This window comes from Bufo gargarizans, chromosome 2, assembly GCF_014858855.1.
Source record: "Bufo gargarizans isolate SCDJY-AF-19 chromosome 2, ASM1485885v1, whole genome shotgun sequence".
Taxonomy (NCBI): Eukaryota; Metazoa; Chordata; class Amphibia; order Anura; family Bufonidae; genus Bufo; species Bufo gargarizans.
The window spans coordinates 529,022,933-529,050,536 of record NC_058081.1 but is presented as its reverse complement, the minus strand read 5'-3'; the positions used below and the strand labels follow the sequence as shown (position 1 = coordinate 529,050,536).

Sequence of the window (27,604 nt, the reverse complement as noted above, 5' to 3'; positions counted from 1 at the left end):
TATTTGTCAGTCGACAAGACTATGAATAATGTCATTCCACTCCTTCATGTCCTGGAGCATATGCTGATAAAATCAAATCCATAAAGAGAAATACAGCTGGCACTCACCATCGAAGTCCGACATCTTTTTTCCATAAGGCGCAACATGGGCGCCACACAGTCAAGACAAACAGCAACAACCGTTTTGCGCTAGTGCACTTCCTCAAGCCACTAACCTATTAGCATATGCTGATTAATCTGGCTGGCCAGAGGACAGGAGATGTGGCACCTACATCTGATGGCTACCTGATCCCTGTGGGAACTCAACTGGCGGAGGAGGTGACAGGAGAGTAGCAGGAGGAGCTGGAGGGCGATGAGCAAGAGCAGGCAGATGACCCCGACACACCATGTAGTATGCAGTGGTGATGGAGGCAAGGAGTCTCTCTGATTCCCTTGTACAAAGGGATGACTAATGGCTCTCCACCATGTTAGACTCTCACTACTGCTCCAAAATGGAGGCCTTTTTTCCACCTGCTAAACGAAACTCCTATCGAGACATCCTATGTAGTCAGTTTGTTGCTGCTTATGTGCGCCATCGCCCATAGACTGAAACATCAGGTGGTAGCATATTTGGACTGAACCCTGCCACCCCAGATCCAAGATCCCCTGGACTACTGGGCAGCCAAACTTGACTTGTGGCTACAACTGACCGAGTTTGCCTTGGACAAGCTTTCCTGGCCTGCCAGTAGTGTGGCATCAGAATGGGTATTTAGTGCGACGAGGACATAGTTACCCCAAAGAGAACTTGACTTTCAAAGCAAAATGTTCTGAGACTAACCTTTTTAAAGATGAATGAGGTGTGGCTCAGCCAGGGTTTCCACACGCCAGTGCCTGTTGCATCAGACTAGATCATTCTGGCAGCCACACCAAAACATTGTAAAAAATGGCCTGTTATTTCTGACCACGTGTTTTAGCCACTATTCTGATGCTGCCATCCGCTGGATGCCACACATGTGCTGCCTCTGCTGCCATCTTCTCCTACTGCCACTATATTGTGCTGTTACTTCCACCGCTGTTGCCCCACCCCCACCTCCCCACTCTGTGATCGGGCCAATATGTTGACTTCTCATGCTGTTGAAAGCCTCACCACTCTGAGACGGCGTCACTGGTGTCCCTGTTTGGCATTGTTGACCTCACCACTTTTTTTTACCCTTCTTTTGATCTGTCAAAAGAACTAAAAAAATTGAAAACACACCAGATCCTGTCTTTGGAGTATCCATAAGGCCTCTATCACCTGGTTGCGTCATGATTTGCTTATGATTTGAAAGCCAAAAGCAGGAGTAGGCCCAAAACACAGACGACATGCAAATATTTCCATCATGTGTTATCAGTGTTTTGGATCTCCTTTTTTTTGGGGGGGGGGGGGGGGCAGTTTTTGTAAATACTAAGCAAAAAACTGACCTAATACTGACTGTGTGATGGAGCCTATTAAAGTCTTGAAAAAAATGGATTTCAGAGGCAAATATCCAAAACTCATGCAAATTGGGCATAAAGCCTGTATTATACGGTCAGTATTTTGCATTAGGATTTGCTCATGATTTGGAAGCCAAAAGCAGGAGTGGGTACAAAACACATAAGACATGGAAAAAATTTCCCATCACGTGTCATCTCTATTTTGGACCCACTCCTGTTTTTTTTTTGCCTTACCAATACTGATCAATTACTGACCAAATACTGACCATGTGAAGGCGGATGCTCAAAAGACAGGATTAATTTTTTGGGGGTTGTTCTTTTGCTAGATCAGAAGAACAGAAAAATGAACAGTGACACAAGCTTACTGCTGACACCCTCTCCACTCTGTCATGGGCCCACTACTTGTATCAGTGTGAACAGATTCTCTATAAATCTATGTGGAATCAGCAGACAGTGTAAAAGGAGTGCGCTCTTTCTCTCTATAGTATAATCTTCGGCGACTGTTTGGTTAAGTACATTATACCTGACACTAACATTGACCTGTAAGGCTGAGTTCACACTTCAGTTATTTGGCCAGTTTTTGACCAGTAACTGACCAAATAAGTGAAGTATGAACTGAGTCTAAGAGTGACACCTGTCACCTGCCTGTCATATTGAGTAGTAGTAATAGTAAGCGTTTCACTACCACCGCGGACTAGCTATGCATGTTTCTGCAATGCACAGTGATGTACACCAAAATACAATCTCCCTGCAGGCCGAGAAAAAGCTGATTTATAACGTGCTTTGTGACAAATTAATTCGGATCGAATCAAATCTTTTGGAAAAATGTGGCGAAGCGTCCGAATCGAATTTTTTTCTAACTTTGCTACAGTACATACTTCTGTATACAAGCCTAGTCCTTGAAACTTCTTCTCTGCCAGGACTCTAATAATCAGCTTGTATTCTTGGAGTCACCCTTGTGGTGCTGATGTTTAGCCTCTAGTGTGGAAGGGGGCAGATTTAAAAGGAAATCTGTGTTTTGTGATTACTGCATTATGACAATACTGTTTTTTTGGTAATTTTTTTTTTCTCCTCAGCTTGTCTGCACACTGTGGCATTGTTGGGCCCTATGGCTGGATTGATGGTTAGCTCATTATTCGCTAGGTTCTACGTAGATATCGGATTTGTGGATCTAGGTGAGTTACCATTATTATTTATAAATCTTCATTGATTGTGTTGTCATAAAAATCATGTAGGATGCAAAGAAGCAAAGATATATATATATATATATATATATATATATATATATATCTTTATAAGAAGCGAGTAAGTCAACTCAAATATGCAATGCGACAAAGGTGGCAATAGTGGTTTGTGGGGCAGCAACTGTAATATTTCCCTGATACAGGGGTGTCTGCAGCTGTTTGTAGCTGAGCCTCTGGTCAGCCAATGCTTCTATTAAGCCTTTAAGGATTCAGCTAATTTTGACCATAAAGGGGCTGGCACGCTCTTCCTGCTCACCTTAGACAGCAGCAGCGAGCAGGAGAGAAGGGAGATAGCACGCACACACTTTCCCTTCATACAGCTGATCGGTGTGGGTGCCGCATGTCGGTCCTCAAAAGCTCGGAGAACCCCTTTATTACTTCTGGCAAGCTGTCCATAAAATTTGTCTCATTTTTAAATGTTCCACAGTTCCGCCCCTTCACCCAAATTTTATACTTCTCTATGGCATTATTACTTTTGACCAGATATCCGTAAAACATGTCTCATCTTTGTGTAGTTCTGCCCCTTCATAAAAGTCAGTTTTTTTAGAACTTAAAGACAGAGTAGCAATAAATATCCTTCCTTTTCTACAAACACACTGAAATTTAACTCCATATGACAATGGATTTTTTGGCGTGAGAAGCCTCATGGAAAACCCAGGCTGAGGAAATCTATAATAGGACTTCGAGCAGTATGTATTGAATAATTTCCCTCGTGGGTTAAGTCTACAAGTGTTTCCCTCTTGTGGCCTAGTGATAAATCAACTTAGTTCCAAATGGGAAGAGGCTTATAGTAACTGCTCCTTGGTCTTTGTGAAATTGCTGATTACAGCAAATGATGCCATGCTGAAAGTCGTGGATAAAGAGACAAGAAGGCACAATTAATTCAACAGCTCCATGCCTATGATCTTGAATTATTCAAGAAAGATATTGAGGAGGCATATGATATTTGGGAGAAACAAATCAAAGAACTAAAGATAGGAAAGTTTCAGAGGGACTTGCAGGATGTTGAGCAGAATCAGTGTCACGGCCATGGCTATGACCGTGACTCTCAACCGCATGCAATTGTCAGCGGTTTGGTTTTGTTGTCAATTACAGGTGAGGGCAGTGGTATATGCCTCACGTGTGGTTGCCGCTGACAACCCTAGTCTTGTGGCAGCTTTCCTGCTGTGCATGCGGTTGCACCTAGCAACCTCTATGTTAGGTGTCTGTGTGTTGTGTGCACTGTGTTATGTCTGTGTGCACTCTGTGTAGTATGTGTGGGTGTGCACTTTGACACTTTCCTTTCACTGTGGCTGCCCGTGGCAACGTTTGGTATGTTGTACATGTGGTGGCAGTGTCCCGGCCTTCGGGCTGTCTCCCAGGACGGCTGCCACCCATGTCGTTGCCTGCGGTAACAGCCACAGTGTGATTTGTTTGGACACTTCCCCTTTTAGTTGTGAGTTTCCCTTCTGTGGTGCTGGAAGGGTTAACTCCCTTCCCAGTGTGTGTGTGATGTCACTGGGTGTGTCCGACTGTGGGGTGTGGCTTCTTGCCCTATATAGCCTGAGTGTTAGCATGGCTCAGTAGGTTGCTTCAGCCATGCTTGCTGGAGCAGCCTCCTGTGACCGCCATCTTCCTTGCCAGTGAGAGCCACCCCTGTGGTCATAAAGTATTGTTGCTATGTTAAAGTATTGTCGTGTTGTTGATGTCTTTATGTGTGGTATGTTGTTCTGTTGGGACCTTTCTATGTTGGTGCAGCTTACGGTTCTGGTTTCCTGTTAGTTCAGGGATCCAGTCAGCAAGGCTGTGGCAGGTTGGTGGAACTTGGTGTTCGCCTGCCATTCCCGTAAGGCTGTTTATGTTCCCCTTTGCTCAACAGCTTGGCTGTTGAGACTCCTGCTCCTCCGTGCCTAGGAGGAGTAGATCGTCTTACCCAGCTCCTAGCTCAGGGACCTGCGGAGGGTAAGTCAGTGCTCCGAGGTTCCTGCGCATGGGTCCTCCTACCATCAAGGTCGGCCCATGCAGGTTAGGAGTTAGGGTCAGGGTAGGGACACTGTAGGAGGTGACCTGCTCCCTATCCTGTTCTCATGGCCGAGTAGCCACTACATCACCCGGCATCTCACGGCTGAGGGTTTCCCCCATCCTCAGCCGTGACAATCAGGTTTATTGATTTTGACTAGGGTTGAGCGAACCCGAACTGTAAAGTTCGGGTTCGTACCGAACTTTAGGACTTTTGAACCCCTGACCCGAACCCGAACTTTTCAGTAAAAGTTCGGGTTCGGTGTTCGGCGAGTTAATGGCGTTTTTAAAAGGCTGCAGAGCAGCCAATTAACAAGCTTTTAACTCATGTGCTCTTAGAAGCCATCACAGCCATGCCTACCAATGGCATGGTTGTGATTGGCCAGTGCAGCATGTGACCCAGCCTCTATATAAGCTGGAGTCACGTAGCGCTACGCGTCACTCTGCTCTGATTAGTGTAGGAATAGGATGCTGCTGCTGTGAGGGAGAGAATAGGACAGAATCTTTCATCTGAAGTGCTTGTTAACTCACCGATCTACCTAGATTTTGTTTTGTGGGTGCAGTGCACAATCTTTTTACCCTGACCTGACCCCAGTGACCCAGAAAAATAAGTTTTATCCGTCTGTTAGTTAGGTGGGCGGCGGTGGCCATTTTATGCAAGTTCTGTGCACCAGCACAGCACATGTGCATTTATGACAGTCAAATAGAAGCTTCAAATACTGCAATTATATTCTGGGTTTTAAAAAAAATCACCCATTTTTGGCAATACCCTCCATCTTGGGCCTATGCCACATTAGTCAGTGTGCAATTTAAACTAGAAATACAGCAATAATTTTCTGGATTTTAAAAAACACCCTTTTTTGACCTGGTTGCATCTGTCAGTGTGAAATACAAGCATTATATACTGCTGTCATATTCTGTTATTAAATAAACACCCTTTTTGGGCAAAGTACTTAATATTGCAGCCTTTTCTGCATCTGCCATTGTGAGATACACGCGTTAGATATTGGTGTTCTATTCTGTTATAAAAAAAAACACCCATTTTGAGCCAAATACTAAATTTGCGGCCTTGTCTGCATCTGTTAGTGTGAGATACAAGCTGTATATACTGCTGTCATATTCTGTTATAAAAAAAACACCCTTTTTGGGCAAAGTACTTAATATTAAAGCCTTTGCTGCATCTGTCATTGTGAGATACACGCATTAGATACTGGTGTTCTATTCTGTTATTTTAAAAAAACACCCATTTTGGGCAAAAAACTAAATTTGCAGCCTTGTCTGCATCTGTCAGTGTGAGATACAAGCTTGAAATACAGCAATAATATTCTGAGTTAAAAAAAACACCAATTTTGGGCAAAGTACTTAATATTGCAGCCTTTGCTGCATCTGTCAGTGTAAGATACATGCGTTGAAAACTGCTGTTCTATACTTTTATTAAAAAAACACCTATTTTGGGCAAAAAACTAAATTTGGCAGCCTTTGTTGCATCTGTCAGTGTGAGATACACGCGTTAGATACTGCTGTTCTATTCTGTTATTTAAAAAAAACACCAATTTTGGGCCAAATACTAAATTTGCGGCCTTGTCTGCATCTGTCAGTGTGAGATACATGCGTTAGATACTGCTGTTCTATTCTGTTATTAAAAAAAACACCTATTTTGGGAAAAAAAATATATTTGGCAGCCTTTGCTGCATCTGTCAGTGTGAGATACATGCGTTAGAAACTGTTGTTCTATTCTGTTATTAAAAAAACACCCATTTTGGGCAAGATCCTAAATTTGAGAAATATGAGGAGAACGTCAAATAAGGGACATGGCCCTGGCCGTGGTGCCGCTGGTGGAGCTCTGTTGCAGGGAGAGGACGTGGTCGATCTGTGCCAGCTACATACACAAGTGAAACACCTTCCTCAGGTGCGAGTAGGCGACAGAACCTTCAGCAGTATTTGATTGGGCCTAATGAGGCTCTACGAATGGTGAGGCCAGAACAAGTACAGGCGATAGTAGATTGGGTTGCTGACAGTGCCTCCAGTTCCATTACATTGTCTCCCACACAGTTTCCTGCTGAAAGATCAGAGTTGGCACCTGCAGCCAATGTCCATCAGTCTTTCTCCTCATTTCCTTGCAAATCAGCCAAGCAGTCTGAGCCCCAAGTCATGCAGCAGTCTCTTCTGCTTTTTGATGACTCTGCTAGCAGGGTTTCCCAGGGCAATCCACCTAACCCTGCCCCAGAAGTGGAAGAGATTGAGTGCACCGATGCCCAACCACTTATGTTTCAAGATGAGTACATGGGAGGACCACTGCAGCACATCTCGGATGATGACGAAACACAGGTGCCAACTGCTGTTGCTTTCGAAAGTGTGCAGACCGACAAGGAGGGCAGGGGTGAAGAGTGGATGGAAGATGATGTAGAGGACGATGAGGTTCTCGACCCCACATGGAATCAAGGTCATGCGAGTGATCTGTGTAGTTTGGAGAAAGAGGTGGTGGTCGCACAGAGCCACCAGCACAGCAGAAGAGGGAGCAGGGTGCAAAAGCGGAGCAGCCATCCCTGCTACTGCTCACTGCAGCAAGGGACCAAGCACACCAAAGCCAGCTCCAGGGAGTTCTCTGGTGTGGCAGACAATGTGCTGACGACAAGACACGAGTGGTTTGCACGCTGTGCAATCAGAGCCTAAAGCGAGGCATAAACATTCTCAACCTGAGCACAACCTGCATGACCAGGCATCTAAGTGCAAAGCACGAGCTGCAGTGGAGTAGACACCTCAAAAACCAAGAAAGGTCTCTGGCTCCTCCTGCTTCCTCTTCTGCTGCAATCTCGGCCTCTTCATCCACCTCTGGAGTGACAGTGCCACCTGCCACCCCACAAACAGAGGATCTGCCAGCAACACCACCACCTTGGTCACCAAGCATCTCCACAATGTCCCATGGAAGCGTTCAGCTCTCCATCTCCCAAAAGCTGGAGCGGAAGAGGAAGTACCCCCCCTACCCACCTGCAATCCCTGGCCCTGAATGCCAGCATTTCAAAATTACTGCCCTTTGAAATGCTGTCATTCCATCTGGTGGGGACAGAGAGTTTTAAAAGCCTTATGGCGGTGGCTGTCCCACAGTACGTCGTGCCCAGCCGCCTACTTTTCCAGGCGTGCCATCCCTTCCCTGCACAACCAAGTGGGGGACAAAATCAGGTGTGCACTGCGCAACGCCATCTGTGGCAAGGTCCACCTAACTACAAATACGTGGACCAGTAAGCACGGTCAGGGACATTATATCTCCATAACAGTGGGTAAATGCAGTGGCGGCTGGGCCTGAGGCGGATAGCAGTTTGGCACATGTCCTTCCACCACTGAGAATTGCAGGGCGCTTCTCTTTGCCTCTTTTTGCTTCCTCCTCCTACTCCGCTTCCTCATCCTCTACCGGCTCCTCATCCGGACAGCGTAACACCTTCACCACTAACTTCAGCACAGCCAGGGGTAAACGACAGCAGGCAGTTTTAAAACATATCTGTTTGGGGGACAAACCCCACACCGCCCACAGGAGCTGTGGATGGGCCTTGAACAACAGACTGATTAGTGGTTGGTGCCAGTGAGCCTCAAGCCTATCCTGGTGGTGTGCGATAATGGGCGAAATCTCGTAGCAGCTCTGGGACTAGCCGGTTTGACGCACATCCCTTGCCCGGCACATGTGCTGAATTTAGTGGTGCAGAGGTTCCTTAAAAATTACCCCGATATGTCAGAGCTGCTGTATAAAGTGCGGGCTGTCTGTGCGCGCTTTCGGCGTTCTCACCCTGCTGCTGCTCGCCTGTCAGTGCTGCAGCGTAACTTCGGCCTTCCTGCTCACCGCCTCATATGCAACGTGCCCACAAGGTGGAACTCCACCTTGCACATGCTGGCCAGACTGTGCGAGCACGCCACAACAACCAGCACCAGCAGCTGATATGGAACGTCTTAGCAGGAGGCAGCATTTCAGCAACATGGTGGAGCAGTATATGTGCACACTAATTTGTCTGTTACATATTCGGGTAAAATTCACCAATTTTTGGGTGTGATATACCCCTGCTCTACCTAGTAGACAGGTAACATTTCACTAATCTGTATGTTATATTTTCGGGTGAAATTCCCCAATTTTTGGGTGTGATATACCACTGCTATACCTAGTAGACAGGAAAAAAAAATCACTAATTTGTCTGTTACATTCTCGGGTGAAATTCACCAATTTTTGGCTGTGATATACCCTTGCTATACATAGTAGACAGGTAAAAACATTTCACTAATTTGTCCGTTACATTTTCCGGTGAAATTCACAAATTTTTGGGTGTCATATACCACTGCTATACCTAGTAGACAGGCAAAAAAAAGTCATTAATTTGTCTACTACATATTTGGGTGAAATTCACAAATTTTGGGGTGTGATATACCCCTGCTGTACCTAGTAGACAGGTAAATAAATTTCACTAATATGTCTGTTACATTCTCGGGTGAAATTCACCAATTTTTGGCTGTGATATACCCCTGCTATACCTTGTAGACAGGTAAAAACATTTCACTAATTTGTCTGTTACATTGTTGGGTGACATTTGACCATTTTTGCCGTGATTAAACCCCTGCTCTGCACGGCATCGTCTGTTACATTGTCAGGTGACATTTTATCAATTTTGTCATATACAAACACCTGCTCTGCATAGGTGACAACAAGGAATTCAATTTCAAAAATTCTTCTTTAATTGATGCGCACCCCCTCCTTTCATTCAATGCTTAAACATTCTTAAGTTGTTAAACTTGTCCCACATTTGCGCTTCAATAATTTGTCCCATTTTTCCACTCAATCATATTTAATTTCAAACAATTAACCTGGATGTGGTCTCTCTTTCTCACGCTCCATCTCCGGCGTGGAACCCTGATTTGCCGATAACCTTAATCAACATGGTAGGCTCAGAAAAGAACATCGAAAGATGATAGAGAAGATATCGAAATGGATCGTGGACGTCACGGGGACGTGCGATCAGGCAGAAGTTATCTAGAGTCAACAAAGCGGCAAAATACCCCAGTGACATTCCCTATAATTTTTTATTAATCATTCCAATAACAGGGCATCTTAAGTGAGTCCTGTATTGTTATTTATCGTCACTACCTCCCCGAGTCGGGAGTGGGTTATTGCCGCACGCCCCCTCCTTTCCTTCGCTTCTTCAGTTTTAATAGCTTCTCCCACATTTCCGTCCAATCACAATTAAATTTCATCCATTGATCTCCCTTGGATGTGCCATCCCTTTCTCACGCTCCTGATTCGCCGCTAATATTAATCAATATGGTAGGCGCAGAAAAGAACATCGAAAGTTGATAGAGCAGATATCCATTTGGATCGTGAACATCACTGGGATGTGCAACATGGTGGAGCAGTATGTGTGCACATGCCTACACGAACTGACTGATGGGTCTGCCCCCTTCAACTTCTGGGTCTCCAAATTAGGCACATGGCCTGAGCTTGCCCTTTATGCCTTGGAGGTGCTGGCCTTCCCTGCAGCCAGTGTATTGTCTGAACGTGTGTTTAGCATGACTGGAGGGGGTTATCATAGGTTGTATTTCCCAATGTTTTGTGGTGTACCCTAATTTAAAAGAATAAAAATAAATTTAAAACCAAAAACCAGTGTAGGCTACCTCCTCCTCCTCCACCACCGCTTCCACCTACCCCGCTACATCCACTGCCTCATCAACCTCCTACTCCATATGGACCTCATCCTTCTAGATCAAGATTATAATTTTTTAGTTTTACGTATTTTATGTTATTTAAAGTCATTTCCCTATCCACATTTTTTTGGAGAGCACTTGCCATGCTCGTAACCACATTTTGCTGACATTTGCAGCCTTCTAGCCCTTTCCATTACATTTTTAGAGCCGTTTTAGTGCTTAAAAGGCTGGGTCCCCATTGACTTCAATGGGGTTCGGGTTTGGGGTCAAGTTCGGGTCAAGTTCAGGTCCCAAACTCAAACTTTTTGGTGAAGTTCGGACGAACCCGTTGAATCTGAACATCTAGGTGTCCGTTCAACTCTGTCAGACACTGCTACACGCTTCCACCCTCGTTTAGAGTCCAACACAGAATGATTTTCTGCTCGTTCTGCAAGGCCACCTCCGTGCTTGCTGCAGCACTGATTCTCTCATCCAGGCTGACAGCTTGTGAGCCAATCAGGGCAAGCCCTCCGCCCCTCAATTCCTCTCAAGGTCAGGTGAGCATCCCTCTTCCTCCCTTGTGCTTTTTTCCAGCAAAGTACAGAAATGTTAACAAAATGGTGTGATTTTAATTGTTTAATATATAGACAGTTTAATGTTCGTTTTTGAAATCTTATCGTGGTGGGGCAACAATAATGCATCTTGCATAGGGTGCCTTCTAAACTAAGGCTGACCCTGGAGGAGAGTCTCAGGACAGTAAAAGTGGACACCGACTCTACAGGCACTAGTCTGCTGATGCTGCAGTGAGCAGTTTATGGCTCCAAGAGTCTGGAGCCTGGCTAGGCTGCCCTGAGTGTTCAATCACATTGCTGCTGGCTGTGGGCCACCCCTAGCCTTTGGCCCTCAGTGGCCCCTGCTATCCCTGTGTTATATGTGGTGTTACATAGGACTGCTAATAATAATTACAAAGTACATCTATACAGAGAATGATCACTATGGCTTTACATAAAACTACTGGTACATGATACTACATTATCAAAATTCTGCTCATAAAGCTACACAATTGACAAATATTATATTTGTCATGTTTCTTGATGTACAGAGTGCAGATAATGTAGTAAGCTGCATTATTGTAATGTATTATATTTATCATGTTTGGCTGTTTAGGAAATGGATGGCAAATGATTGTCAGGCTTACCGCCCTGTTCCTTCACTTTTGGTAGGAGTGGGCTGGACCTGCTTCCTGCCAGGAGCAGGAGTTCCAGTGCAGACACAGAAGAGGGGAACCACACTGCAGAGCTCCTGCTCCTGGAAAAGGTTCTACAGCGAGAACAACTTTATCAAGCCTCAAGAACATACTTGAGAGACTAGACAGCAAAGCAAACAGCTGAATACTTGCATAATATATACTGCTGTAAGGTGAGGGACTACAACTCAGTCCCCGATCACCAGGGGCGGATTGGGAACTTAAAGCGGCCCTGGAAAAAATACAAAAAGTGGCCCCGTTTTGTAGTCGCATCCAAATTGATAAAAATCACTAAATACTGCTAGCAACACAAAATACAACCAAAAAAACTTCCACTGGCCAGCCATGAGGAGAGCCCAGACGGCCACTGTGCATCAGCCCACCGGGAAATTTCCCTGTAAGGTCTATTGCCAATCCGCCCCTGCCGATCACCCACAGTGTCACAGTGACACAACACTTCATCATGGCCACTACTACTCCCATGCTCTGCACCAGCTATACTTCAGTGAGCTTCTACTGTGTGGGGGTGTTGTACCATATACTCTGAGTCTAGGTGGTTTGTCCTGTACCTTCTGAGCCTCACCTACAAATTCCTTAGCACTAATGCATCCATAAAATAAACACTAGTACAATATATTTAGGGGCACATTTATTAAGACTGGTGTTTAAGCTCCTGCGCTGGCAGTGGATTGCTGAAGTTATGTAGAGGCGCTGGCCTCCACTTAGCTAAGGGTATCCACCACCAATTCTAAATGTAAGACAGTTTCCTGCCGGTCCATCCCCTTCCACACCATGCCCCCTTTTTCGACCTGGCGTGAGCGGGGACGAAGTCACATATCTATTTGTAAATTACCCCCTTAATCTTTATTAAGATCTATCAACACAAAGAACCAATAATAGCACATAAAAACGATACCAGAGAGAAAACTAAAATTTACAAAATGGTGCCCGCCGTGTTTCTGGAGGGAGTTAGAGTTGCTGGGGCATGTTATTTTTTTCCTTCCATTCCTTGTTTTCATGCTGATGGCCATTTTATGGGGATGCCTAGTGAAAGAGGCAAATATGTTGGGATTCGGCCAGACAAAACACTGCATGCGACTTTTTTTGTCTGGCCGAATCCCAGAATATTTGCAAGGTAGCTGACGGCTCTCTGCTGGACACCATTATAGTCAAAGGGGATTAGCAGGCATTGCATTAACAACTGGCAATGCTGGATCCACAGAACTCCGGCAGGTTGTTCGCTGCTGGAATAGCTTGACAGAGCTCATACCGTTATTTAGTGTGTACTACTCCAGTGAAGGAACAGATAAATAAACAAGAAAAATTATAACAAAAAATAATAATAATAATATACACCACCCACCCCTATAAGGAATTACGGTGTAAAACTCTTGCTGCAAAATAAGCGATGACCACCATTTAATATGAGGCACACAGTCTAAGACCCAGTATAACTATGTATAAAATACGGAGTGGATGAGAAGTTACCTAGTATAGACAATGTGAAAGTAAATCCCGGCAACTGCTTAAATATGCTGAATCTTCTTATTTTATTGTTTATTATGTAAGAAGTAACAATATATAACGCGTTTTGGCACACTGCCTTTATCAACAAGTACATTCCACATGTGTTACATAGATATATATTTAGGCAGATCAATTACAGGTACAAGTGATGTCATCCACCCACAAATAGGCGGCTATTCACTACCCACCAATCGATCACCTACTATTCATCAAGAGGAGCACCAGAGAGTATAGAAGCACCAGAGAGTATATGATATCCAGTGCCAGAGAATAGAAATCAGCGGATCTGCTGTGTCTAAATAGAAAAAGAAAGAAATAAAGAAACACATATCATTAATAATACCATAAATTACAGTCTAGCAACCTCATAATCACGGTTTAAAGCTTTTGGATACAATGTATCCAACATATGTATCCAATAGGCTTCACGGCGGATTTGAATATCCCCTCCTCTCCTTGGTCTCGTCACATGTTCCAGGACCTGGAATCTTAACTGCGAGATTCTATGTCTACACTTATCAAAATGATAGGGTAGTGGTAATATTACCCAATTACTACAAAGAGCTCCCTTCCCATACATTATCATCTTCTCATAAAGTATATCCTGTTTATCCCCGAAAAAGAATATAGAAATCCAATACTCCATCCCATATATACAAACCGGATTCCCAAAAAGTTGGGACACTATACAAATCGTGAATAAAAACTGAATGCAATGATGTGGAGGTGCCAACTTCTAATATTCTATTCAGAATAGAACATAAATCATGGAACAAAAGTTTAAACTGAGAAAATGTACCATTTTAAGGGAAAAATATGTTGAATCAGAGTTTCACGGTGTCATCAAATCCCCAAAAAGTTGGGACAAGGCCCTTTTTACCACTGTGTGGCATTTCCCCTTCTTCTTACAACACTCAACAGATGTCTGGGGACCGAGGAGACCAGTTTCTCAAGTTTAGAAATAGGAATGCTCTCCCATTCTTGTCTAATACAGGCCTCTAAGGCCTCGTTCACACTTCAGTGTTTGGTCAGTGATTTCCATCAGTGATTTGTGAGCCAAAACCAGAAGTGGAGCCTCCACAGACATGAGGTAGAAGGGAAAGATCTGCTCCTGTTCTGTGTTTAGAGTTGCACCTGGTTTTGGCTCACAAATCACTGATGGAAATCACTGACTAAACACTGAAGTGTGAGCGAGGCTTAACTGTTCAATCGTCTTGGGCCTTCTTTGTTGCACCTTCCTCTTTATGATGCGCCAAATGTTCTCTATGGGTGAAAGATCTGGACTGCAGACTGGCCATTTCAGTACCCGGATCCTTCTCCTACGCAGCCATGATGTTGTGATTGATGCAGAATGTGGTCTGGCATTATCATGTTGAAAAATGCAGGGTCTTCCCTGAAAGAGATGACGTCTGGATGGGAGCATATGTTGTTCTAGAACCTGAATATATTTTTCTGCATTGATGGTGCCTTTCCAGACATGCAAGCTGCTCATGCCACACGCACTCACGCAACCCCATACCATCAGAGATGCAGGCTTCTGAACTGAGCGTTGATAACAACTTGGGTTGTCCTTGTCCTCTTTGGTCCGGATGACATGGCGTCCCAGATTTCCAAAAAGAACTTAGAATTGTGACTCGTCTGACTACAGAACAGTCTTCCATTTTGCCACACTCCATTTTAAATGATCCCTGGCCCAGTGAAAACGCCTGAGCTTGTGGATCTTAGAAATGGCTTCTTCTTTGCACTGTAGAGTTTCAGCTGGCAACGGCGGAGGGCACGGTGGATTGTGTTCACTGACAGTGATTTCTGGAAGTATTCCTGAGCCATTCTGTGATTTCCTTTACAGTAGCATTCCTGTTTGTGGTGCAGTGTCGTTTAAGGGCCCGGAGATCACAGGCATCCAGTATGGTTTTACAGCCTTGACCCTTACGCACAGAGATTGTTCCAGATTCTCTGAATCTTCGGATGATGTTATGCACAGTTGATGATAATAGATGCAAAGTCTTTGCAATTTTTCGCTGGGTAACACCTTTCTGATATTGCTCCACTATCTTTCTGCGCAACATTGTGGGAATTGGTGATCCTCTACCCATCTTGGCTTCTGAGAGACACTGCCACTCTGAGAAGCTCTTTTTATACCCAATCATGTTGCCAATTGACCTAATTAGTCTTCCAGCTCTTCGTTATGCTCAAATTTACTTTTTCCAGCCTCTTATTGCTACTTGTCACAAATTTTTGGGGATTTGTTGACACCGTGAAAATCTTAATCAACGTATTTTTCCTTTAAAATGATACATTTACTCGGATTAAACGTTTGATCTGTCATCTACGTTCTATTACAAATAAAATATTGACATTTGCCATCTCCACATCATTGCATTCAGTTTTTATTCACAATTTGTTTAGTGTCCCAACTGTTTTGGAATCCGGTTTGTAATATATTGTTGGAGAAAGAGTCCACTTGTATTCTTGGCCTTTTTAGCTGTTCCATCTCTTTCATTTTCTTATCCAGAAGACTACATCCCATGATCACCTCGTTTAACCCTACAGGTCATGTCCCAAAAAAAAAAAAAAATAAGGTGTGATGACCTGAAATATAAAAACAACAACAACAAAGAATGAAAATAGTTCCTATACATAAAATAAGATTATATACCCTGAATTAAAATTCGCGCCATTTTACAGAAAATAATTGAAGCTGTTGGACTCATTCAGGCCACGAGGGACCATGGTGTCCAGAACTACTATCCACCTGGTTTCTCTACGTAATAAAGCTTGTTTTATATTACAGTATCTCCCCTAGACCCCAATCTAACTCTGTCTATACCTCCTACTTTCAGGCCCCGTGGGACACAGGCATGGTATTTGCGAAAGTGCTGTGGATCTGCTTGAAAGGTGTCAAGGTCTTTCTCAAGTACATCAGAGGCTGCATGGATCCTACTTACATGTTCTAATACACGGACCTTCAAGGCCCTTGTAGTCATCCCAATGTAGATAAGATCACACGGGCATTTGATTAAATATACCACTGCCTCTGTGTTGCAGGTAATATTGTGAACTATCATTACATTTTTCTTCCCTGAGGAGTAGAAAGTAGTAGACCGGACCATATATTTACATGCCGCGCATGTCCCACAGGAAAATGATCCCCATTTAGGGCCCTTACCGCCAAATATATTACCTGATGTCTGTGGTACATAATGGCTCTTAGTCAAGAGGTCGCGTAAATTATGCGATCTTTTCCATGTAATTTGGGGGTAAGGAGTCAAGGATTGACCCATCTGTTTGGAAATAGACCAGTGCTTCTGTATAATTTTCTGAATAAATCTCCATTTATTACTAAATGGGGTGATAAATCTCACCACACAATCTCTACTATTGTCTCGTCTAACTTTTCTTACCAATAAAGAATCTTTAGAGGTCTTCTTTGCTCTTTCATTTCCTTGACAAATCATATTTGATTGATAGCCCCTCTCCAAAAACCATTGTGTCAAGAGGGGTGATTGTTGTTCGAAGTTCTTGTTGTTGGAGCAAATCCTGCGTGTTCTTAAGAATTGCCCTGTTGGTATTGCTTATATGGTTTTCGGGTGGAGGATGAGGCATGAAGAACGGAATTGACAGCCGTCGTTTTTCAAAGAGGTTGGTAGATATAAACCCGTCAGATCCTTTCGCAATCATAATAATCAAAAAATCGATCTTAGTCTGACTATATTTCCAGATCAATCTAATATTGCAATCATTCATGTTCAATTTCACCAAAAACTCCTCTAAAGCCGACACGGTACCCTGCCATAGAAAGAATACATTGTCTATATATCTCGACCATAGGAGTGCGGCATCATACCCTGGAGTATTGTGAACAATCTCTCTCTCCCACAGCCCCAGGAACAAATTTGCATATGCGGCTGCACAGGACGCCCCCATTGCTGTCCCCTGGAGCTGTAGGAAGAGGCGGTCCTTAAAAAGAAAATAATTATATGTCAACATAAACTCCAATAGGGCCAGAGGCAGTGAACTCAAGCACATCGTTGTCATAATCAGTCATAGACAAAAATAATCTTGATGCCCGCACTCCCTGGTCGTTGCATATAGACGTGTATAGTGACTCAACGTCACAGGTGACCAAGAGAACATCCTCATCCACATGAATACCATTCAACCGCCTCAACATATCTGTGGTGTCCTTAACAATTGATGGAAGGGTCTCTACACTCTTTTTAAGAAAGAAATCAATAAACCTACCAATATTGGCGCATAATCCTCAAATCCCGGAGACGATAGGACGTCCTGGGGGATTAGTCTGATTTTTATGGACTTTTGGAAGTAAGTATAATGTCGGCTTAATAGGGCAATCAGTCCCTCCATCATTTTCAAATCAATAATACCTTGATTATGTGCATCCAGCAGGATCTCATCCAATTCCTTCTTGTAGAGGGCCGTAGGGTCTCTATCTATTTTCCCATAACATTGTCTTTTATTTAATTGGCGAAATGCCTCCTTTTCGTACATCTGCACCGGCCATATAACGATGTTGCCGCATTACAGTAACCAATGGATGATTATCTATCCCACCTTCACAATATCTCTTATCAATAGACCGCTAGTAAGTCTTTTTCCATACTGCCCTTTTTCTCCATATTTTATATACATTATTGAAATAAAGTTGTTTTAATTTTTCGATAATTGGTCCCACTGGTTTCTTTGTTATGACATTGTGTGTTGTCCCAGGTGGAGTTTAGTGCTGTCGGCGTTAGAGAATTTTTGTAGGTTTATACGTATTATAGAATATTTTGAGGATATACCTCATACGGTATATGGATTTTAGGAAACGTGACAAGGAATAGTTGTCACAGCTTGGAACGGTTTTTGGAGAAAAATCGGCACATGATACAGAGAAATGTGATAGTAAGGAGTTGAAGCATAAGATTAGAGATTTTCTTAGGAGACAAACGAAACTGTGGTGGAACAAAGCTGCATTATTCCCACTCTACAATGTGAAGATCCCATTTTTATGGGCAAGTGGGAGTAGATCTATTGTCTTACATATTTATGTTATTTTTAATGAATAAAATTGCCTTTCCATGAACCCATAAAGTAAGTAGGTTTCCTGTGCATCTGCACCGGCGGTCGCGGTTGTTCCCCCCCCCCCCCCAAATCCCTATGTCCGGCTGTGGATGTCTTTGTAAAACTGGTCAAACGGGACTTAGCTGGAGGAACCCCGAATGTTAGGGGTGATAATCTGACCAGACTTCAGAGACAGGCACTGCAAGAATGACAAAATCTTAAAGAAGTGGTTATTAAACCAGCGGACAAAGGGGGCAACATGATATGGCCGGTGCAGATGTAGGAGAAAGAGGCATTTTGCCAATTAAATAATAGACAATGTTATGGGAAAATAGAAAGAGACCCTACGGCCCTCTACAAGAAGAAATTGGATCCTGCTGGATGCACATGACCAAGGTATTATTAGTTTGAAAATGATGGAGGGACTGATGATTGATTGCCCTATTAAGCCAACATTATACTTACTTCCAAAGGTTTATAAACATATGACTAATCCCCCGGGACGTCCTATCGTCTCCGGGGGATTGAAGGATTATGCGCCAATGTTGGTAGGTTTATTGATTTCTTTCTTAAAAAGAGTGTAGAGATCCTTCCATTATTTGTTAAGGACACCACAGATATGTTGAGGCGGTTGAATGGTATTCATGTGGAGGAGGTTGTTCTCTTAGTCACCTGTGACGTTGAGTCACTATACACGTCTATATGCCACGACCAGGGAGTGCGGGCATCAAGATTCTTTTTGTCTATGACTGATTATGACAACAATGTGGTTGAGTTCACTCTGGCCCTGTTGGAGTTTATGTTGACACTAAATAATTTTCTTTTTAAGGACCGCCTCTTCCTACAACTCAAGGGGACAGCAATGGGGGTATCCTGTGTGCCCGCATATACAAATTTGTTCCTGGGGCTGTGGGAGAGAGAGATTGTCCACAATACTCCAGGGTATGATGCCGCACTCCTATGGTCAAGGTATATAGACTATGTATTATTTCTATGGCAGGGTACTGTGTTGGCTTTAGAGGAGTTTTTGGTGAAATTGAACATGAACGATCGCAATATTAGATTGACCTGGAATTATAGTCAGACTAAGATCGATTTTATGGATATTGTGATTGCGAAAGGATCTGACGGGTTTATATGTACCAACCTCTTTAGAAAAACGACGTCTGTCAATTCCCTTCTTCATGCCTCATCCTCACATTATCCAATGATCATACAAGCAATATCAACAGGGCAATTCTTAAGAACACACAGGATTTGCTCTGACAACAAGAACTTCGAACAACAATCATCCTTCTTGACACTACGGTTCTGGAGAGGGGCTATCAATCAAATATGATTTGTCAAGGATATGAAAGAGCAAAAAAGACCTCTCGAGAATATTTATTGGTAACTAAGCAAAGTTAGACGAGACAATAGTGGAGATTCTGTGGTGAGATTTAGCACCCCATTTAGTAATAAATGGTGATTCATTCAGAAAATTATACAGAAGCACTGGTCTGTTCTCCAAACAGAAGGGCATTTGGCAACATCCTTTATTCCTTACCCCCAAATTACATGGAAAAGATTGCATAGTTTACGCAATCTCTTGACTAAAAGCCATTATGTACCACAGACAGCAGGCAATATGTTTGGAGGTAAGGGCCCTAAATGGGGATCATTTTTCTGTGGGACATGCGCAGCATGTAAATATATGGTCTGCTCTACTACTTTTTGTGACTCCTCAGGGAAGAAAAATGTAAAGCTAGTTCACAATATTACCTGCAACACAGAGGCAGTGGTATATTTGATCACGTGCCCGTGTGACCTTATCTGTATTGGGATGACTATAAGGGCCTTGAAGGTCCGTGTATTAGAACATGTAAGTAGGATCCATGCAGCCTCTGATGTACTTGAGAAAGCTCTTTACACTTTGCAAGAAGTTCCACAGCACTTTCGCAAATACCATGCCTATAGACAGAGTTAGATTGTGGACCAGGGGAGGTAATATAAAACAACTTTTATTACGTAGAGAAACCAGGTGGATAGTGGACACCATGGTCCCTCGTGGCCTGAATGAGTCCAACAGCTTCAATTCCTTTCTGTAAAATTCTGCAAATTTTAATTCATGGTATATAATCTTATTTTATGTATAGGAACTAATTTAATTCTTTGTTGTTTCTTTTTCTATTTGAGGTCCTCACACCTTATCAATTTTTTGGGGGACATGATGTGTAGGGTGAAACGAGGTGGCCATGGGATGGAGTCTTCTAGATAAGAAAATGAAAGAGATGGAACAGCTAAAAAGATCAAGAATACAAGTGGACTCTTTCTCCAACAATATATTATATATGGGATGGAGTATTGGATTGCTATATTCTTTTTTGGGGATAAACAAGATGTACTTTATGAGAAGATGATAATATATGGGAAGGGAGCTCTTTGCAGTAATTGGGCTCTTACTAGTGGTCTATTATTAGGAGATATTGTGAAGGTGGAATAGATAATCATCCATTGGTTACTGTAATGCGGCATTTTGGTGGATAATTGTCCATCAGTTACTCGAAGGTGGCCGTGTGAGTGGATAATTGGCCATTAGTTATTCTAAGGTGGCCTTGTAGGTCATTCTCTGTCCCTCCTGTTGTATATTATGGTTGGGCCTTCCCTGTTCCATTTTTTTATGTTTACACACTCATTGGCACTATTTATCTCAGTATGGTTCGAGATATACACACGATGCACTTTATTTTTTATCACTTTCTCTGTGTGGGCTTGATGTAGTATGAATTAATATAGTTTTTGAATATATTTATTATATGTATTAAGTTTTGTCACTGTCTTATATAATGTTTTGTATAATATGAGTTTATGAGTGTACCTGGCATTTAAAAAAATATATGCGATGTATGAGATATGTGATTGCACATAATGTATGTGCATGAACATGTCTTTCAATATATCAGTCATTGTTGCACTTTCTGCGATATATGATGTGTACATAAACATGCATTTTAATATATTAGTCACTGTTGCAGTTTTTAATTATGTGTATAATCATGGTTGTCACTTTATCACTTTTTATGGCATTATTTTTTGTTGTTTTGTTTTATCAATTACTGGGTGTAGTATAGATTATAGTGGCATATAGGTTCAGCAGTTACCTTATTGAATCTTAATTTTCTATATCTAGTTGCCCGTTAGTATAATTGCTTATGTCCCTGTCTTGCGTACGGCCATCTCAGGTTGCGGGTCACGTGTGTTCGACCGGGTTGCGGTCCCCGCTTGCGCTGTCCGGCCTTATCCTGACTTGCTCTATTGTCGTCATCACGGTCTCGCGCTTGCGAAGTGGTGCGGTACGGACGCGCTGGAGGGATAGTGGCGCACATCATGGGGGTATCGCGCCCAATTGGTGAGAACGCATGTGTCCACATTTAGGCAATTAAACCCACTCATTGGTCCCTATATATACCCTTGATTTTAAATCTCTTGTACCTCCTGACGAAGCCTTCAAGGTGAAACATACGTTGAGGTCTTGCGCTTGGGGCTTTTCACCTCCTTTTGGTCAGACCATGTCTTCAGGTTCGTCCCTTGTATAATGTGATCATGGTTATATCGTTATGCCACATTGTCTATACTAGACCTATGTTACATACTGAGGTTGGATGTTGGTAACTTCTCATCCACTCTGTATTTTATACATAGTTATACTGGGCCTAATACTGTGTGCCTCATATTAAATGGTGGCCATAGCTTATTTTGCAGCAAGAGTTTTACACATAATCCCTTTTAGGGGTGGGTTGTGTATATTATTATTATTTTTGTTATAATTTTTCTTGTTTATTCATTTCATATTTTTGACAATTTTTGGTGAGGCATAGGGTGTAGCCTTTTATCCGGAGACTGTTATCACAGTTCTTTGGAGTAACATGGCAGTCCAATGAGGTTTTGACCCTCGCTTCTCTGTATATCTTTTTCCATCTTGCCCTTTTTCACCATATTTTATATATATTATTGAAATAAAGTTGTCATAATTCTTCAGTAATTGGTCCCACTTGTTTTTTTTGTTATGACACTGTGTGTTGTCCCAGCTGGAGTGTATAACTGTTGGCGTTAGACAGAGAGGCTTTTTTAGGTTTATATGCCACTTTAGTTTGAACTGAACTTTTTAAAAGATTGGCTGAACTTGAAATGAACTGAATCTCAAAAGGATCGCTCATCACAGGTATGAATCCATTCTTGTAGATCACATACATGCTGATTGTCTTTCCTTGGGATGAATGGGATATTTCAGCAAGAAAATGTGACATGCTACATGGCTAAAAATGCCTGACACTGGTTGGGACAGCATAAGCAATAATTCCAAGTACTGTACTACTCTGGCGCTCTAATTCCCCAGACTTGAATCCAATTGAGCATTTGTGGGACCACCTTGATTGTCGTTTTTCTATGCATCCTCAACAACGTACGCTTCAGCACAGGGGTAAACCACCAATAAGGTGAAGCGAGGTGATTGCCTCAGGCAGCACCAGGTAGGGGCAAGAGGGGGGCAGCAGAAGTGGGATTATCTGTTTCTGCAGTATAGTATTGGGAAGCACAGTGGGCACAGTATGTGGCGGTGTATTACCCTGTATGTTTTGTAGTGCTGTATGTTATGTTTTCCAATGTCTTTAGCAGTAGGGCTGGAGGGAAGGGGTTAGGTTAAGAAATTAGCATTGGGGGGGTTGGGACGCCGTTTCAGTTTTTGCCTCAGGAAGCAGAAAGGCTAGAAGCACCCCTGCTTCAACAACTGTGGGATGCACTGCAGTCATGGCTCCAGATAACTGGGACAACCTACCAAGTAATTTATTGAGTCACTCCCAGCCCTCTAGCTGCTGTTGCAGATAGCTGTTGTTCTGGATATTAACTGGTGGCCATAATAATGTGACTTGACTGTGTATGTATTCAAGCTTACAATGACTGGTCTTCTGCACAGTTTCTGTAATAATATAGTTAAGAAAACTTAATGAATACAGTTTATACCTAGAGAATCTATAAAGAACAGATAGTAACAGCCCTGAAATTAAACTCCTTACAACCTGAATGTGTTTCACTCCTCTAGACACTGTGACTATTACACCACAGGATAAACGTTGGGTTGGCGCCTGGTGGATTGGGTTCCTGTTGGCTGGAGTCCTTATGCTAATTTCAGGAATCCCTTTCTGCTTTCTGCCTAAGAGTATGACAAGAAAAAAAGCACATCCCTCCCATGAGGGACAGCGGCTTAAAGAAAATGAGACATCGCACACTGAGTGCGATGAAAAAGCCACAATAAAAGGTGAGATCACAGGGGATGTGTAAGTGAATGCTTTAAGTGTAAGCAAGTCCATATTGGTAACTAAATGTGCAGGGGGCAGGGATAAAAGTGTTATGTGATTGGGAAAATAACAATATCACATGAAGGGGGAAAGTGGTAACCCTGATGAATATTCCTGGTGACCGCCGACTTTCTTCTCTCTCCTGCAGGCTTCTTCCTCTCCCTGAAGGCTCTGGCTTCTAATCCATTCTACGTCATGTCTACTATAACCATTCTTTTTAATCTCAGCAGTTTTATTGGATCCATAACTTACATACCCAAGTACGCGGAGCAACAGTATGACCAGTCTACCTCAAAGGTGAATTTTATAATTGGTGAGTTGGCAATTCAATTCTCTTGGACTTTTATTATGCCTATTTCATTATATTATAGGATAACGGAGCTAGTTCACTACAGGGAGAAACTGGCCATACACATGACTACAGGGAGTGCAGAATTATTAGGCAAATGAGTATTTTGACCACATCATCCTCTTTATGCATGTTGTTTTACTCCAAGCTGTATAGGCTCGAAAGCCTACTACCAATTAAGCATATTAGGTGATGTGCATCTCTGTAATGAGAAGGGGTGTGGTCTAATGACATCAACACCCTATATCAGGTGTGCATAATTATTAGGCAACTTCCTTTCCTTTGGCAAAATGGGTCAAAAGAAGGACTTGACAGGCTCAGAAAAGTCAAAAATAGTGAGATATCTTGCAGAGGGATGCAGCACTCTTAAAATTGCAAAGCTTCTTAAGCGTGATCATCGAACAATCAAGCGTTTCATTCAAAATAGTCAACAGGGTCGCAAGAAGCGCGTGGAAAAACCAAGGCGCAAAATAACTGCCCATGAACTGAGAAAAGTCAAGCGTGCAGCTGCCAAGATGCCACTTGCCACCAGTTTGGCCATATTTCAGAGCTGCAACATCACTGGAGTGCCCAAAAGCACAAGGTGTGCAATACTCAGAGACATGGCCAAGGTAAGAAAGGCTGAAAGACGACCACCACTGACCAAGACACACAAGCTGAAACGTCAAGACTGGGCCAAGAAATATCTCAAGACTGATTTTTCTAAGGTTTTATGGACTGATGAGGCCAGCAAGGTGGAGGTGGAGGTGGAGTACTGGTTTGGGCTGGTATCATCAAAGATGAGCTTGTGGGGCCTTTTCGGGTTGAGGATGGAGTCAAGCTCAACTCCCAGTTTCTGGAAGACACCTTCTTCAAGCAGTGGTACAGGAAGAAGTCTGCATCCTTCAAGAAAAACATGATTTTCACGCAGGACAATGCTCCATCACACGCGTCCAAGTACTCCACAGCGTGGCTGGCAAGAAAGGGTGTAAAAGAAGAAAATCTAATGACATGGCCTCCTTGTTCACCTGATCTGAACCCCATTGAGAACCTGTGGTCCATCATCAAATGTGAGATTTACAAGGAGGGAAAACAGTACACCTCTCTGAACAGTGTCTGGGAGGCTGTGGTTGCTGCTGCACGCAATGTTGATGGTGAACAGATCAAAACACTGACAGAATCCATGGATGGCAGGCTTTTGAGTGTCCTTGCAAAGAAAGGTGGCTATATTGGTCACTGATTTGTTTTTGTTTTGTTTTTGAATGTCAGAAATGTATATTTGTGAATGTTGAGATGTTATATTGGTTTCACTGGTAAAAATAAATAATTGAAATGGGTATATATTAGTTTTTTTGTTAAGTTGCCTAATAATTATGCACAATAATAGTCACCTGCACACACAGATATCCCCCTAAAATAGCTAAAACTAAAAACAAACTAAAATCTACTTCCAAAAATATTCAGCTTTGATATTAATGAGTTTTTTGGCTTCATTGACAACATGGTTGTTGTTCAATAATAAAATGAATCCTCAAAAATACAACTTGCCTAATAATTCTGCACTCCCTGTATAGGTATTATACATTACATGGACCATGCTGTGTGCAACCCACAAACCTTCCCCCATCTTGACTCTCTGGTCACTGTGTGGCTAAGGAAAAATAATGTCCACAGCCACCTCCTTATTAAATATACTAATATGCTTTGGGTTAATTTTATATAGCCCTACACCAGTTTTCTGGAGCAGGAAAGTTGCAAATTTTGTTTGCGATAATTTTTGACAACACCCTCACCACTTTTACAAAAAGTGCACAGGTTGTAGGTGCAGGATGTGGGCTTCTTAGACCAGAAATCTGGTACAGCTCCAGGATAGAGTATATTTTAGTTACTGCACATGGACCACAGAAGTCATGACAATTTTTTTAAGATACATGTGCCTTGTCATTAATTGGTCAGATCTTTCTTCAGCAATATTTTTTCTAAGACTAGTGTTTGAAATACCATTCTTTGGTAAATAACCCACAACATTTGAAAAACTTCTTTCAATTGTCAGATATATAAAAGATTATGACCATTAACTGCAATGAGAATGTCTGTCCCTTAAAAAGTCATGGATGGCCCTTTGTGCCATTTTAGGATGACAGCTCTGTCCAGGTACTGCCTCCGGGTCTGATCTGAACCTGTTCCCCAGTAGATATGGCCTTGCAGTTCACCCAACGGTCATTTTGGCGCCATATTCTTTTACATTGTGAAGAACTTTGACCCATGACACATCCATCAGGTGGTATAGGACAGCCAATTAAGACGTTTCAGCACATGGATACATCCCATACCTTTTAAATAAACCCGATCTGGACGTCATTTTACATTGTCTTTTGCCAGTGGGAGAGGTTGCTGTGTGGAGCAGGGACAGACTGTTAGAGACACCAAACGCTAGCTAATAGGACAACAAAAGTCCTTTTAAGGACTGGTATAGGCAGTGGCTTAGCTAGAAATGACTGGGCCCCACAGCAAATTTTTGAATGGGGCCCCCCTCCCCCAGTAATGTTTTTGCAACCCCTTCCTTTCATGCTGCCTCATTCCTGTGGCTAGTAAAAATCGTTCTCTCAGGCCTGGCAGCTGTTCCATCCATTTTCTACACTGTCTATACTGTCACTGTATATAATTTCATTGTGTAATACTGTTCAGGGGGCCCTGACAAAATCTTTTAGGGCCCCCTGATGGGTCCCTTCTGGGTCAGGGCCCCAAAGCAGCCGCTTCCCCTGCTTCCCCTATAGCTACGCCCCTGGGTATAGGTGTGCTATCGATAGGTGTAACTTACTGAGGGGTGTGATATACTTAACATATACTTTCTAACATAGAATATATTATAGTGCATTTGTATTGTGCAGCAGTTGTGTGCGTTGAGTGACAAATGCTATTGGAACAAATCATTTCTACTGGTGTGATATACCAGTTGCCCCCCCAAAACAGTGATTGAAGCAGGGGTGTTATATACCAATAATATACTTTCTATATAGTGCATTTGGGTAGTGCAGCATTTGTTTGCGGTTTTGCTGCGTTACCACAGCTACGCAGAGTGACAAACGCTATTGGAACAAATAATTTCAACTGGTGTGATATACCAGTTTCCCACGCAAAAAAAAAAAATGATTGAAGAAGGGGTGTTATATACCAATAATATACTTTCTATATAGTGCATTTGGGTAGTGCATAATTTGTTTGCGGTTTTGCTTGTTATCGCAGCTACACAGAGTGACAAACGCTATTGGAACAAATAATTTCTACTGGTGTGATATACCAGTTGCCCCCCCCCCCCAAAAAAAAAAAACTGATTGAGGAAGGGGTGTGATATACCTTCTTCCACAAATTCTGCTTTTTTTTAAGGACTTTTATCACAGGGTCATTTTGAAAATGACAGGCAGAGGAAGAGGCAGGCCATTCCTCAGGGGTGGTAGGGTTCGGGCAGGTGCACCATGCCAGAGCCTAAGTGAGAAGTTGCAGAAGGTGCGTGCGATTACGTCAAAGAACGCTTCAGAGTTGGTTGAGTGGCTCACTCAGCCTTCCGCTTCTGCACCGTCCTCATTCTGTCTATTTGCACCCTCTTCACTCTCTGCTGTGTGCACCCCCAAAGACACCACCATATCCCCTCCGCTCGAGTCAGAGGAATTATTTTCCCATCCATTCCAAGACCTTACCGATGCGCAGCCATTCTTGGCATCGGATCAGGAAGAGGAGGTATCAATGGTCGCCACCCA

At 42.9% G+C, this 27,604-nt stretch overlaps 1 protein-coding gene across 2 annotated transcripts in view; it reads left to right on the top strand.

Annotated features, from left to right (window-relative positions):
- Positions 1-27,604, top strand: part of LOC122926611 (solute carrier organic anion transporter family member 1C1-like) — a 196,809-nt gene that overhangs the window by 146,179 nt on the left and 23,026 nt on the right. For both annotated transcript variants that reach the window (XM_044278035.1, XM_044278036.1), the window contains exons 7-9: positions 2,528-2,626; positions 23,263-23,478; positions 23,667-23,831. In XM_044278035.1, coding sequence (XP_044133970.1) covers positions 2,528-2,626; positions 23,263-23,478; positions 23,667-23,831 — 480 coding nt within the window. The remainder of the gene's footprint in view (positions 1-2,527; positions 2,627-23,262; positions 23,479-23,666; positions 23,832-27,604) is intronic.